This window comes from Aspergillus ibericus (assembly GCF_003184845.1).
Source record: "Aspergillus ibericus CBS 121593 unplaced genomic scaffold BO80scaffold_85, whole genome shotgun sequence".
Lineage (NCBI taxonomy): Eukaryota > Fungi > Ascomycota > Eurotiomycetes > Eurotiales > Aspergillaceae > Aspergillus > Aspergillus ibericus.
Window position 1 is genome coordinate 696 of NW_020292183.1, and position 12,940 is coordinate 13,635.

Genomic DNA, 12,940 nt, shown 5'->3' on the forward strand with positions numbered 1-12,940 from the left:
TTAACTCGTAGGACTCCTCCACCCGAGCGCTTATAGGGGTGTCGGTATCTGTATATGGCATGTGAACATCATAGGAGCAAGCTGATGGGAGAGCATAAATACCCACGGTTTTCCTGGCCATGTCAGTCTTTCTCATTCCAATCCCCAGACTTGTGCTTTTCTCCTTGATAATCTGAATCCTAGACGTTGCTTCCAAGCCATCCCTCCATCCACCAAGGGTTTGCTTTCCAATAGTAAGTCGAGGATATCGTTAACGTCTAAGTTTGAGAAACGGATGGTCCATCAGTTCGCGAGCTGTCATCCGCTTCTCTGGGTGCCAGGTGAGCATTTGTCGAACAAAAGATAAAAATGCCTCTCGGTCCTTCTCTTCGAGGAATGGAATTGTATCCTCTAAGCTCTGGGGCGGAATCAACTCATCGTGTTGAAATTCACCTTGAATGGTTAGTATGCCAGGATTCGGGTACGAAGTCTTGCCAACCCACCTTCTGTGTTGAAGAAAGGCCCACCAGAAAATTCTTGGGCGTTATTGCAGAGTTTGCCACTGTCGTTCGTGACAGGCTGGGGCCAGTTGTGCTCCGACATGGCCTTGGATTTCGCGAGCAATTCCGCTGGGGGTGGGCCGAGTAGGGCAATCATTTCTGCGAGGTGTGACTTTGCGTCATAATGGCCTTCTGGATCATGCACCTGCTGAAATAACTCCTTGCTCCCAAGGATATTCCACAACTTGCCGGACAAGATTGTTAGGATGAAACCCAAACCAGCGATTGTAATCAAAAGAAAGGGAGACGAAAAGCCCGTTGCGTTGTACATTATGCTCCAGAAAAGATTACGGGGGTCTTACCAGTACACCAAAATTCCAGATATCTGCCTTGAAATCCCAGCCGCAGCCAAGGATTACCTCTGGAGCACGATAGTAGTCTGGCTGGATAGGGTAAACGCCAAGTTGCTGCCCTACCATCCCGTCTCGAGTAGATGGCTTGTCAAGTCTAGTTGCGAGTCCGAAATCAACTAATTTGGGAATCAAATTCTTGATGTCTCTCCCGTCAAGAGCACCGAAGTCATTATGGCAGCGGTAGATAATCCGACCGCTCTCGCCGTCAACCTTGCATTGCATTGGTTGTAGTCGTTCAATAAACCTGGTCAGAATGTTTTCGTTTTCAAAGCTCATGAGGATATTTCCGAGCTTTAGATCTGGTAGATAAATGAGGTCCATGTATTTCAGAATCGCCACAGCAAAAGCGCGGCAACTACTCACCCGCGTGAATAACCTTGCACTCTGAATGGAGATAATCAAGTCCAACAAGGAGGAAGTAGATATAGGCCTTTGCAATGGGCAGTGGAAGCTTTCGATCGATAAAACGCCTCTGCAGAATCCAGAGAGGCTCTCTCATCGGTTCGTATACGAGACACACGTGCTTCCCTTGCGGGCCAGTTACCTCAAAGTCATCTAGACATGTCCGTAGAATCACGCGGCCACGATGCTCGGGATTCTGCTGGGTGATATGGCTCTCAATCTCCTTCTCATGCCGAGCATCATCGGCGTCATTACTGTTAATTATTTTCAAGGCCACTGTTTGTTCTGATTGCCACTTGAATCTTGATTGTGAGGGACCGGGTCAGTGTTCCTAGTCAACATGAAGCAGGCAAGCGCGGGTACCTTGAGATGTCCCGAGCGAGCCACACGGTTGATTGTGAACCCCAGCCAATTTTGGTCAGGAGTTGGAATTTCTCAGCCAGGACTTCCCCGGGCTTTGCTGGGTAACAATTTGCTGGGTCATAGTCAGGACATATCTCCTCGTCGACAAGTTCCTGTTGAGGAATGGGCGGTCCTGAGTCGGACGGTAACTGCCAAAGCGACTTTTGAGCAAAGGAGAACATAGTCCGTCGCGTTGTCACGGACAGCCGCCGAAGAGGTAACATTAGGCCATTCAAGCGTTATTGAATGCTCGGGAGACGATCAAGTACCTGGGGAAGAAAGGTACAGGAAGCTGAGCTCCCTAAATAGCCGCCAGGAGGCTTAATTATGTAGTATGACTAAGCGCCAAGCATTAGTTAGTTACTTCAACTTGGGCTTATACTGGGAGTACTCAAACTATTGGAAGTCGTAATGAAGTACCAGACAAGAGAAGGATATGATAGGAATCGGGAATGATATCAATGTCACTAGGCTAATGGACATGTAATCTGGTCATTCATAGTCTGTAAGCGTGTCAGCGTGCTACAGTTCCCGGCGTTCATCTGCGGCAAGTGGGTGCGTGATCATGGTTCTGTACGAGGACAATCCTACCTTGTATTCTCGCAAGTTCGGTCTGAAAAGCTGGGAAATGAGACATCAAATAATAGTATGATCTTACTAAGACTTCACTGATCCAAGATGTCTATAGAATTACTGGCTATTTCAGAATCACGTATCTTCCGCGATCTCTTATGTATTCTCCCTCTACAGGGAGTATCTACTTGTGGGATAGCCATTTAACCTAGTCCACAGACACAGATAGAAGTGGATAGTATACAGAGCTCTTACATACTATAGCTTGACGGAACATGGTAATTATTATTGTCTCAATCAACATAACGCTATAAAGGCTTATTTTATTTAAACATCCCCGCTTGCTCAGTAACCGTCGCAGTTTCAGTGACTTTCTCAGTCACGGTCTTGGTCTCGGTCTCTTTTTCCGTTACGGTCGTAGTCTCGGTTTCTATCTCCGTCACGGTAATGGTGATATAACCATACCCTGTGGGTGTGACGGGAACGATCTTGAGAATGTCGCTGGCTTTAGTGGAATAGGTTGTTGTGGTTGTTGTTGCTGCGGTTGCTGCTGTTGCTGAGGTTGCTGAGGTTGCTGCTGTTTCAGCTGGGGTTGATGTGGATGTGGTTGTTGCTGCTGCTGCTAGGTTTGTTGTGGATGTGGTTCCTTCGGCTGTGGTGGAAAGTGCTGAGGGTTGGTGGGTATACGTGGGTGTCACTTTTATGATGATTATCGATGTCATTGTAGATGTAGATGTAGGTGTGTATGTATTTGCTTCTTTCGTTTGGGTGGAGACCGATTCTGGGGCGCTAGTGGCAGATGATCCTTGAGAGAGGGTGATGGTCAGGTGGGTGGTTACCCATGAGGTTGATGTTGCATGAATAGTGCTTGCTTCGGATTTTGAAATTGTAGTTGGGGTAGAGGTGGTGTCCGGGCCAGGCATATAGGAAGTTCCAACGAGAGTGGTTGACCCTTCGGGCGTGACGAGGACAACGACCGGGGTGAGGGCCGAGGTTGTGGTATCTGTTTTTGATATGGTCTCAGCCACGGTTACGCCGATAAAGGGTGAGGGCTTGTGTGAGGTGGGAGCTGGTGTTTCTGCTTCTAAGTTGGTGGTCTTGCTTATACCGATGGTCACTCCAATGAATGGGGAGGGCTTGTGCGAGGTTGGTGTAGGGCTTTGCGAGGTTGGCCTTGCCTCACCGCTAGTGGTTGAGACCGTGGAATGTGTCGACTGTCCTCCCATAGTCATAGGTGAGGTGTTATCAGTAGGAGTCAGTATGCTACTGGAAGATGGCGGTGAAGAAGTAGATTGAGTAATGGTTATGGTGATGGTGCCAGTGCTAGTGCTGATGCTGGTGCTGGTGCTGGTGCTGGTGCTGACCCCTTTAATTGGCCCGACGATTCCAAGCGTCATACTGGAAGTTGTAGTCTCTGGGGCGTGGGATGAGGATTCTTTGATGATTGCTGGCACGGCGCTGGAGGATAAGGCTGCGACTCTAGAGGACTGCAACGATCTAGAGGGTGTAGATGAGGGAGAGTGTGTGATAGTCTCCCCGATATGGGATGAAACTTTCGGGAGTACTTCTGTGCTTGAGTGCGAGACGGTGGAAGATGTCTCTGTGTGGGAGGACGAAGCTTTTGAACTCGCTGGCATAGCGCTGGAGGACCGGGTGGTGACATGAGAGGACTCTGCAAGTGTAGTCGAAGACGTGCCCGAGGCGTGTAATGATGATTTAGTAGGAGAAACTAGCACTGCACTTGAGGTAGATGAGCCCGGTACTGTAGAAGACTTGACGGGTGTAGTCTCGGGCATGGATGATGAGGCTTCGGTGGTGCTTCGAGACATCCCAGACATGGTGCTAGACGAAGGTGCAATTGCAGATGAAGATTCAGACCGAGTCGAATGAGTTGTAGAGGATGCTGGAACCACTGAGCTGGAGCTGTGGGCTTGAGGAAGTTTGGACGGTGTCACAGGAACCACCGTCAATGCGTCGACATCATCATCAGCATCGCCAGCATTCTCTTCGATAGAAGGACTGGCAACATGCACATGTGCAGTAGTAAGCGAAGGAGAGGGAGCGAGTTCAAGATCCCTAATCTTGGGAGCCAAAAGAGCGATCGGACCAGCCGTGCAGGTAAAGACAAGGAAATGAACCACGAGAATCACGTGGAGAACAGACATTGTGCGATTTGAATTATGGTAGAGCATCAAGTCTAGCAGTGAAAGAGAGGATGTAGGATTAATACCTGTCAAGCTGGACGGGCATAATTCGGCAAGTTCAGAGACAGTGAGTCATATTGATTGAACAATCCAGAAATAACGAAAGTATTAGCGAACGAAAAGAACAGGACGATAGGAAGAAGTAGAAAACGATGGAAAGAAAGATGATAGAGTGAATGAGGTCGCGGAGAAAAGGCTTTAAGAAGCGCCATGAAAGCCGAAGCATCTCTTTATTTAGCTGACCACGGCCTGGGCCGTATTGTCTGCAGCTTGACATGAAACCAAGCAGCAAGTGTTGGTGGGACACAAAGTGGAACAATTGGCTGTCGTGAGTCGAGTTGGCGCGCGACAAAGAACGGCCCAGGATTTGCAGCTCGATTGGCAACCCGCTCTTCTGCACACCCGTGAAGCAGAATGGAGCTGGCCCAGTCCTCCAATACATCCTGCTGTCGAAACGCCTCACGCAGAACTAAGCCGCCACCTTGGCCATGCTAGACATCACTGGAAGACTACGCAAACGATGCAATTTAAGATGCATATATTCCGTTCCTATAGCGCACACCCATCGGATGTCAACAGGCCACTTCAGCTGACAGCGACCGTAAACGCCTCACTGGTCCCCTCAAACGATGATATCGTGCCTAGCACATTCTTCGAATCGCCATAATAATGAAACCGATAGGTTCCGCCCTCCACAGGATTGGGGTTCCCAGTATTGTAATAGTCATCCTCAATCTGCCACTGGAGCGTCACCTCGCTGTACCCCAGGATGGTACTCGTCCTCTCCCAGTTATACAAAAGGTTCCAATCACTGTCGGTGCGCACTACCTCCCACGTTCCATTACTGGAGTCGTACTTTTCCACGGCCGCAAATGTGGATTCCAATCGCAGGTTGTTCCGAGGATTGGCCCCAACAAACGTGACATTCACGACATCACCGGGCCCGTAAGTGGTATTTGCCGCCGACAACACAACATCCCCAAAGGCTTTCCCCACCGGCGACCCATCATAGACCACCGACGGGATAAAACTGAGTGAATTGTCGGTGTTGATGGGAGGCGCCAGGCCGGTAGACAATGACGGTAAACTGGCTGTGTTGGGGGATTGCCCGAGGTACGGCAGATACGTAAGAGTCAGGTTGACATACGCCGCCAGTGTGCTGGGCCCATACAGAGTCGAAGCACCCTCGTAGCGCTGCACCCCGTATTCTTCCTCCGTGGCCACGTAGTGAGCATAGCTATTGGACGGGGCCCCCAGGACGACAAGGGGGTCAGAAACCGAAAGAACGTCCGTAGCAGACTGAGCAATGGCTTCTTTCCAACGCCGCCCAGACATCGTGGTAGCCTCGCTTGTGGAGATGATGATAAAAAGCTGACCCACTCGCAGGAGCTGAATGTCCACAATATTCGGTGCCCAAGCGTACGGCTGTGTGATTGGTCCGATGTCAAGAAGGATCTCTTTTGGCGCTTGACACGCCTGCTGGGCTTTCGACGGCTGATGAACGAACGCGCGAGCAACATACCACAGAGGGTTGGAATCCGCCGGCCCAGTGCCATTCTGGGTGAAGTCCATTACTCCCGGACCGTCGGTGGTGCCGGCGGCGAATGAGAATCCCAGCGCTGCCGAGCATGTCTGCAGGGTGCTGCCATTGAATGGTGATACAAAGGTGTAGTTGGACAGGTCTTGGTATACATGGAAAGAGCGGACGTCGGTGCTTGAAGAGATCCGAACAGGATTGGAATCCAGCTGGCTGTATAATTCTTTCGCAGCGGCATACTGCCGCCGTCCGATCTCGAAGCAGCTCTTGGCGCCATTATCCTTCTCGCGGAAGAAGGGCCCACGGCCATGGCAGTCTTCGGTCTTTCCGCCACATGTACTATCCGAGTATCGGCATTCCTGCCCAGAGCCATCCTCACACCAGGCTCCCAGGACATTAGGGCTGGTATCGCCGACATTCGACTGGGAAAACCCTGCCACAAAGCCATCTGCAAACTTTGAGTCGCCCTGGACACTTCTCTCGAACAGCCAGGCGGCGACTCCTTTATTGTCCCCAGTGACTAGGGTATTGTTTTCGTACATCGATGTGCCGTGGACCGGGAAGAAGGTCAGCACGGCCGTGGTTTTGTTGTCGGATTCTCGATCAAATCTCAGGAGGGTCAACGTCTTATCCACGTTTGCCGAGTATCGGGCTTTTTCTTCCGTCGGATTGGCATCATAGGCGTAGGGGCTTCGGTTGATATTGGCATCCTCGAGGTCGATCGACCCAAAGCTCAGACGCCCAGGTGCCAGACTCTCATGGGCTCGCTGGATAGAAAGTAGAACCCCATCGACAAGCGCCTGGTAGCTTTCTTTATCAAATCCCTTCGTCGGAATCTGGGGAAGAAGATAGTTCATCCAGGCTCCGGGACCGGAATGAGAGTGGGTTCCGGTAAGGGCAACATTCTGCTCGGTGTACCGAGCATAGTCGCCACCTAGGCTAGCAAGACCCGCGAGCACGCCATGTCGCACAGCAGTGTCACCCGTCAAGGCATCCATGATGAGATAGATAAAGGTATCATCCGGACTATTGGCATCGGCAACAATGAACGCACGAGAATAAATTCTCTGCCGAAGACCAGTCCCAATCTGTTCCAGGCTAGCATATCCATTCAGCCCTAGTTCGACAACCGGCCTGTAGAGGATTAGCAATATCCATTGCGGTCCTAGCGTGAGAGTTACCCCGTAATATCCGCCTTCCCTGCACCTAGCAAGAAGATACCATCATCATCATCATCCGCCGCCGTGGCAGCCGCTCGATGCACCCACTTAGGCTGTGCAGCGACTTTGAGTGGCTGGTAATGGTTCTGAAGCAAGGAGAACAGTTGCAGAAACACAAGTGCGGTTGCTAAGCTGCTGGCTAGAGCCACGCCAAGCCGAATACTAGGCATCCTGAGATAGTGATAGGCTCTGTCGTTAGAGCACAGGGAAGCTTCGGATGCCCAGGGGAATGCGAGTTCTTATTGCAAGAACCGACCGAGGCAGGAGCTATCACAAGACATGACCGGTTAATTTGGAAAACGTCTCCGGGGATGACACTGCAGGGTCCTGCAACCTTGAAAACGGAGGGCGGAAGAGGTGCGATTGGTGTGCAGACGACTGGAATGTAGCAGGAAGGGGCCGGCTGGTCCTGTTGTCCTCCGCGGCTAGACTCAATCAGGGGTGCCTCTTCGCCCCGCACAGTCTGACACTGTGAATCTGATGCTGGAGATGCGCTGAGATGAAGACTCGGGTGGTTGAGTCATCATGGTTGCTGTCAAGAAATGCAATAGGCGGGGAAGTGACCAGTCAGGGTGCAGCATAGGCTGTCACAAGGTGACAGGGAGTGTCGATCGCGTGGACAACGTCGTAGCCAAAAAATCTAGGTTAAATCACTATAAATTAAAGGATGAAAGGCCCGTCTTGCCTAAAGACGTGAGACAGGATGATCGCGTGCAAGATCGATGAAGAAGATGCCTCGGCGAGCTCTATACTTGGGCTGCCCGAAACGGCAAAGCCGACACCGGGCTTACAGCTCGGCGTGGTCTGAAATAAACTCCGCGTGGTCTAACGCTAAATACGGAACAACTCTTTTCCATCTTAACCATGATGAGATCTTTATTTTTCATAAAAATTACATATTTTTAGTATACTGAAAATATGCACATTTTAATCCTAAGCTTAGAGTGTTCAAAAAAAAAGACCCCTTAATAAAATATCTTAATAAATACCCTAAATACCCTAAAATCCCTAAATACCCTAAAAAAGTTCTGATATAGCTTATTATAGGCTCATCGTGGTCTAAAACTAAGATTCTTAACCATGATGAGCTTTTGCCAAGAACAGGTTCGGCGTGGTCTGAAATAGGCGGTAAGATAACCAGCAGAATGTTAGACCACGCTCACCTTTTTTCAGACCACGATGAGCTGCGACCCGGCCGACACCTGACCGATCACGGCAGAAATTGCTGAGTCAGCATGTTGCTCACCGCCCTGTAATTATCCGGGCAAAAGCTGATGGCATCAAGCGCGGTCGTAGGATTCACCAGATTGACCGCAGCAGATTCTCTATCTATCTCAGACGCAGGTCTCTGTCAATATGCCTCTCATCAACGAATCCCACGATTCGCTCCCTTGTAAGCAATCTTACCTGCATGAAGATCTCCTTCTAACGCAAACAGACATCGAACCGGAGCCTTCCACCCAGGCGCGAGCAGCTGCGGAACAGCTAATCGCTGCGGAACTCTCGTTGGAGTCTCGGACAACCATTCACCCGTCAATCCCGGCGTTCCCTGGGCTGCGCTTCTCCCCCCTTATTCAGCAGGAGATTGACCGCAAGGCCGCCGGATCGCCCTGGGTTGGCGGAATCGACCTCTCCCGCTATGAAGCCCCCGAGGCGCCTGCTAAATCTGCGGACGGAACGCCCAACCTTGAAGAATGGAAGCGAACTTTGCAAAAGGCTTACACGGCTAGCTCCCACCTGTCGATGAGGCACGAGAATCTGGCACTGCTGGAGGAGAACGGAAAGAATGCTTGGCTGATTGGCAACGCTCAGCTGGAAGACATACTACGGGGACTGGAGAAGGAGTTGGCCGAGGTGAAGGAGGCTGCGGAGTCGGTAAACAAGGAGAGAAAGCTCGCCCAGGAAGCCAACAAGGGGGAGATTGCGGGGTTGGAGGAGACCTGGAGACGAGGAGTTGGAGCCATTCTCGATGTGGAATTGGCTGCAGAAGGCCTGCGGATGCAAATCCTAGAGCAGAGGCGCCAACTGGCGCAGCAACATGCGCAATAAGGCACCCGACCTATTGCTGGGATGATACTCTGCCAGGGTATACGTCGACTCTGACCGGGTGAAGGGAGGCCGCCTGAAGCTAGTCTTGAGACATAGAAGCAGTTCTGCGGTGTCATTGGGCTGGCCTAATTGAATACGACAAAAGAAGCTGCATTCGTCTCATCCGACGAGGCCAAAAATAACGGGATCATCATTGGCGTTGGAACCGGACGGTGGCGATGCCGGCAGGCGGGGAAGCTCAGCGCTGCCATTCCCCGCACCACCGCAGGTCGAGACCTTGGAACTCGTCACCACTGCGACAGCTCAGACTTTGACAAGACGGCTCCGCATAATAAAAGCAATTAATGTCTGGGATGACTGTACGAAGGAGCAATTTTTCCGTCCGTGGCAACCCGGCCAATCCGCATTGGGGATGCGTTCGGCATGTTGCTGGGTTCTCTTTGTATCCCAGCTGCCGCGAGGCCAACCATTGGATGATGCCTGCGAGCTCCCAGCTGACCGTACATTGGCAGCCAGATTGTTGTCGCTGTCTTGGAACTCATCTGGACTGCTCGATAGAATTCGCTTCATGATTTGCTGTGAATCTGAGTTGCCTGTTTGAAGCTAGTTATCATCCACGGCAGCGAAAACGGCGGTCCGTTACAGGCTCCCGCATATCTTGTGTACTTAGATTAATCTAGATTTATACTATCTATCTCTGACAACGCACTGCATGCACGATGCATCACCCCCTCTCGGCGTGCGGGGAATATGCAGCAGCGCATGTACTTTTGTACTTCAACACCAAGAAGAGCACGGTTGCATGTACCAGGGCCATCCGACTTCTTTGTCCCTTGTATGACCTCGATGGCCAATGCCTGGTCCGCATCCTTGCCAGCTCGTATGCGAGAGGGGGCGTACATAAACGGTGCGGGGTGTCTCCCTCCCCGGTTACCTGGTGAGGAGACGCTTGGTGGTGCTGGGTGGGATATAAAAACCCCTTCATCTGGCTCAATGCTTGGATACGCAAGAATCACATCTCTTTCTTTCACACTCTATAAGTATCACCATCACCATGACCATCCCAGATGAAGTAGACATTATCGTCTGCGGTGGCGGAAGCACCGGCTGCGTCATTGCCGGTCGTCTCGCCAATTTGGACCGTAATCTCCAGGTGCTGCTGATTGAAGCAGGCGAAGACAACCTGAACAACCCATGGTAGGTTACATATCCTCTACATCTGGACCATCTAACCCATGTCAGGGTCTATCGTCCGGGCATCTACCCCCGGAACATGAAGCTGGACTCCAAGACTGCTTCTTTCTACTACTCCCGGCCCTCGGAATGGCTGGATGGCCGTCGAGCGATTGTGCCTTGTGCTCATGTCCTTGGAGGTGGCAGCTCCATCAACTTCATGGTAGGTTCCTACCCATGTCCAAGACTAGGTCTAACCAGATCAGATGTACACTCGGGCCTCTGCCTCCGACTATGATGACTTCCAGGCCAAGGGCTGGACAACTGATGAGCTGCTGCCCTTGATGAAGAAACACGAGACGTACCAGCGAGCCTGCAATAACCGGGATGTCCATGGCTTCGAGGGGCCTATCAAGGTCTCGTTCGGAAACTACACGTATCCCATCACGCAGGACTTTTTGCGTGCTGCCGAGTCGCAGGATATTCCTGTCACCGATGACCTGCAGGATTTGAAGACTGGGTGAGTATATATAGCAAGCCACACCTCATCATCTGCTAACTGGTGCAGCCATGGAGCCGAGCACTGGCTGAAATGGATCAACCGCGATACTGGTATGACCTTACCTCCTCATGGGTAGACCCACTAACAGGCATAGGCCGCCGCAGTGACTCGGCCCATGCCTATGTCCACAGCACCCGGGCCAAGTACTCCAACCTGCACCTCAAGTGCAACACCAAGGTCGACAAGGTGATCCTCGAGAACGGCCGCGCCGTTGGGGTCGCCACGGTTCCCACCAAGCCTCTTGCCGGCCGCGATCCCCCGCGGACGGTCTTTAGGGCCCGCAAGCAAATCATCATCAGCGGCGGTACTCTCAGCTCCCCTCTCATCCTGCAGCGCTCGGGCGTTGGCGACCCCGAGAAGCTTCGTCGCGCCGGCGTCCAGCCCCTGGTAAACCTTCCAGGGGTTGGCCGGAACTTTCAAGACCACTACCTGACGTTCTCCGTCTACCGGGCCAAGCCCGACGTCGAGTCCTTCGATGACTTTGTCCGCGGAGACCCCGAAGTGCAGAAGAAAGTGTTCGAGGAATGGAACATCAAAGGCACGGGGCCTCTAGCGACGAACGGCATCGACGCGGGGGTGAAGATCCGCCCGGATGCAAAGGAGCTGGAGGAGATGAAGAGCTGGCCGACGAACGACTTTTACAAGGGCTGGGAGAGTTACTTTAAGAACAAGCCAGATAAGCCCGTGATGCATTACTCGGTGATTGCGGGGTGAGAGCCCTATCCCCCTAAACCCTGTAACATTCACATCTAACCATGAACCCTCGCAGCTGGTTCGGCGACCACATGCTCATGCCCCCAGGCAAATTCTTCACCATGTTCCACTTCCTCGTATGTCCCCATCCATCCATCCATCCATCCCTATATCCCCACTAAATAAGAACAGGAATACCCCTTCTCCCGCGGCTTCACGCACATCCAATCCGCCGACCCCTACGAAAGCCCCGACTTCGACGCCGGCTTCATGAACGACAAACGCGACATGGCCCCGATGGTCTGGGGATACATCAAATCGCGCGAAACCGCCCGGCGCATGAACGCCTACGCGGGGGAAGTCACCGGCATGCATCCGCACTTTTCGTTCGATTCGCCTGCCCGTGCGTTTGATCTGGATCTCGCGACCACGAAGGCGTATGCGGGACCGAATCATATTTCGGCGGGGATTCAGCATGGTACAAATACCCTACTCTTACCCTTTGTCCCTTTTGCTATGGTGAAGGGGGTGATGTACTGACGATGTATAGGATCCTGGTCCCAACCCCTCGAACCCGGCACCGCGCCGACCTCCCCGACCATGCTCAACTCCAATCAACAGGAGACTCGGGAGTCGTTGCAGTATACTAAGAAGGATATTGAACATATTGAGAAGTGGGGTACGTATCCCTATACCTATACCCCAATCCCTCCCACTTACCCAACCAACCCTACCCCCCACCTTTCTCCCCACTATCACCCATCAGAATACTAAGAAAAGACAGTCCAACGCCACGTCGAAACAACCTGGCACTCCCTCGGAACATGCAGCATGGCGCCCCGCGAAGGCAACACTCTCACCCCGCACGGCGGCGTCGTCGATGAACGACTGAACGTGCACGGCGTGACGGGATTAAAGGTGGCGGATTTGTCCATTTGTCCGGATAATGTGGGGTGTAATACTTACAGTGTACGTCCCCATACCACTTTTTCTTTTGTTGGTTGGTTTGCTTTGTGGGAAGGTTCATGAGTGGGATGTGCTAATGGTCTGGGATAGACGGCTCTCCTCATCGGGGAGAAATGTGCGGTGTTGACGGCCGAGGATCTGGGGTATTCGGGGAAGGCATTGGAGATGAAGGTGCCGGAATATCATGCGCCGGGGGAGGTGACGTATTTGTCGAGGTTGTAACTTCTGCTCAGTAGTTGGGGGGAAGGGAGGGGAGAGGGGGGGGGA

At 52.1% G+C, this 12,940-nt stretch overlaps 4 protein-coding genes across 4 annotated transcripts; 2 read left to right on the top strand and 2 right to left on the bottom strand.

Annotated features, from left to right (window-relative positions):
* Positions 1 to 250: 250 nt before the first annotated feature.
* Positions 251 to 1,878, bottom strand: BO80DRAFT_369611 (putative serine/threonine-protein kinase; the record flags this gene model as incomplete). Its single annotated transcript, XM_025716404.1, has 5 exons — positions 251 to 432; positions 483 to 723; positions 842 to 1,191; positions 1,256 to 1,596; positions 1,658 to 1,878. 5 exons carry the CDS (start codon positions 1,876 to 1,878, stop codon positions 251 to 253), a joined length of 1,335 nt encoding a protein of 444 aa, XP_025569429.1.
* Positions 1,879 to 4,759: 2,881 nt separating this feature from the next.
* Positions 4,760 to 7,577, bottom strand: BO80DRAFT_278988 (neutral/alkaline ceramidase). The gene is made up of 2 exons (XM_025714911.1): positions 7,192 to 7,577; positions 4,760 to 7,144 (listed from the first exon to the last, which is right to left on the bottom strand). Exons 1-2 carry the CDS (start codon positions 7,398 to 7,400, stop codon positions 5,059 to 5,061), a joined length of 2,295 nt encoding a protein of 764 aa, XP_025569430.1. The 5' UTR covers positions 7,401 to 7,577; the 3' UTR covers positions 4,760 to 5,058.
* A 1,009-nt stretch (positions 7,578 to 8,586) lies between these two features.
* On the top strand, positions 8,587 to 9,279 carry BO80DRAFT_369578 (pre-mRNA-splicing factor SPF27 family protein; the record flags this gene model as incomplete). Its single annotated transcript, XM_025716401.1, has 2 exons — positions 8,587 to 8,623; positions 8,669 to 9,279. The coding sequence occupies 2 exons, from the start codon at positions 8,587 to 8,589 to the stop codon at positions 9,277 to 9,279; spliced, it is 648 nt and encodes a 215-aa protein (XP_025569431.1).
* Positions 9,280 to 10,237: 958 nt separating this feature from the next.
* Positions 10,238 to 12,912, top strand: BO80DRAFT_469652 (GMC family oxidoreductase). Its single transcript, XM_025723029.1, has 10 exons — positions 10,238 to 10,476; positions 10,522 to 10,675; positions 10,719 to 10,972; positions 11,021 to 11,064; positions 11,109 to 11,724; positions 11,784 to 11,844; positions 11,900 to 12,185; positions 12,258 to 12,386; positions 12,492 to 12,676; positions 12,764 to 12,912. The coding sequence occupies exons 1-10, from the start codon at positions 10,334 to 10,336 to the stop codon at positions 12,893 to 12,895; spliced, it is 2,004 nt and encodes a 667-aa protein (XP_025569432.1). The 5' UTR covers positions 10,238 to 10,333; the 3' UTR covers positions 12,896 to 12,912.
* Positions 12,913 to 12,940: the final 28 nt, after the last annotated feature.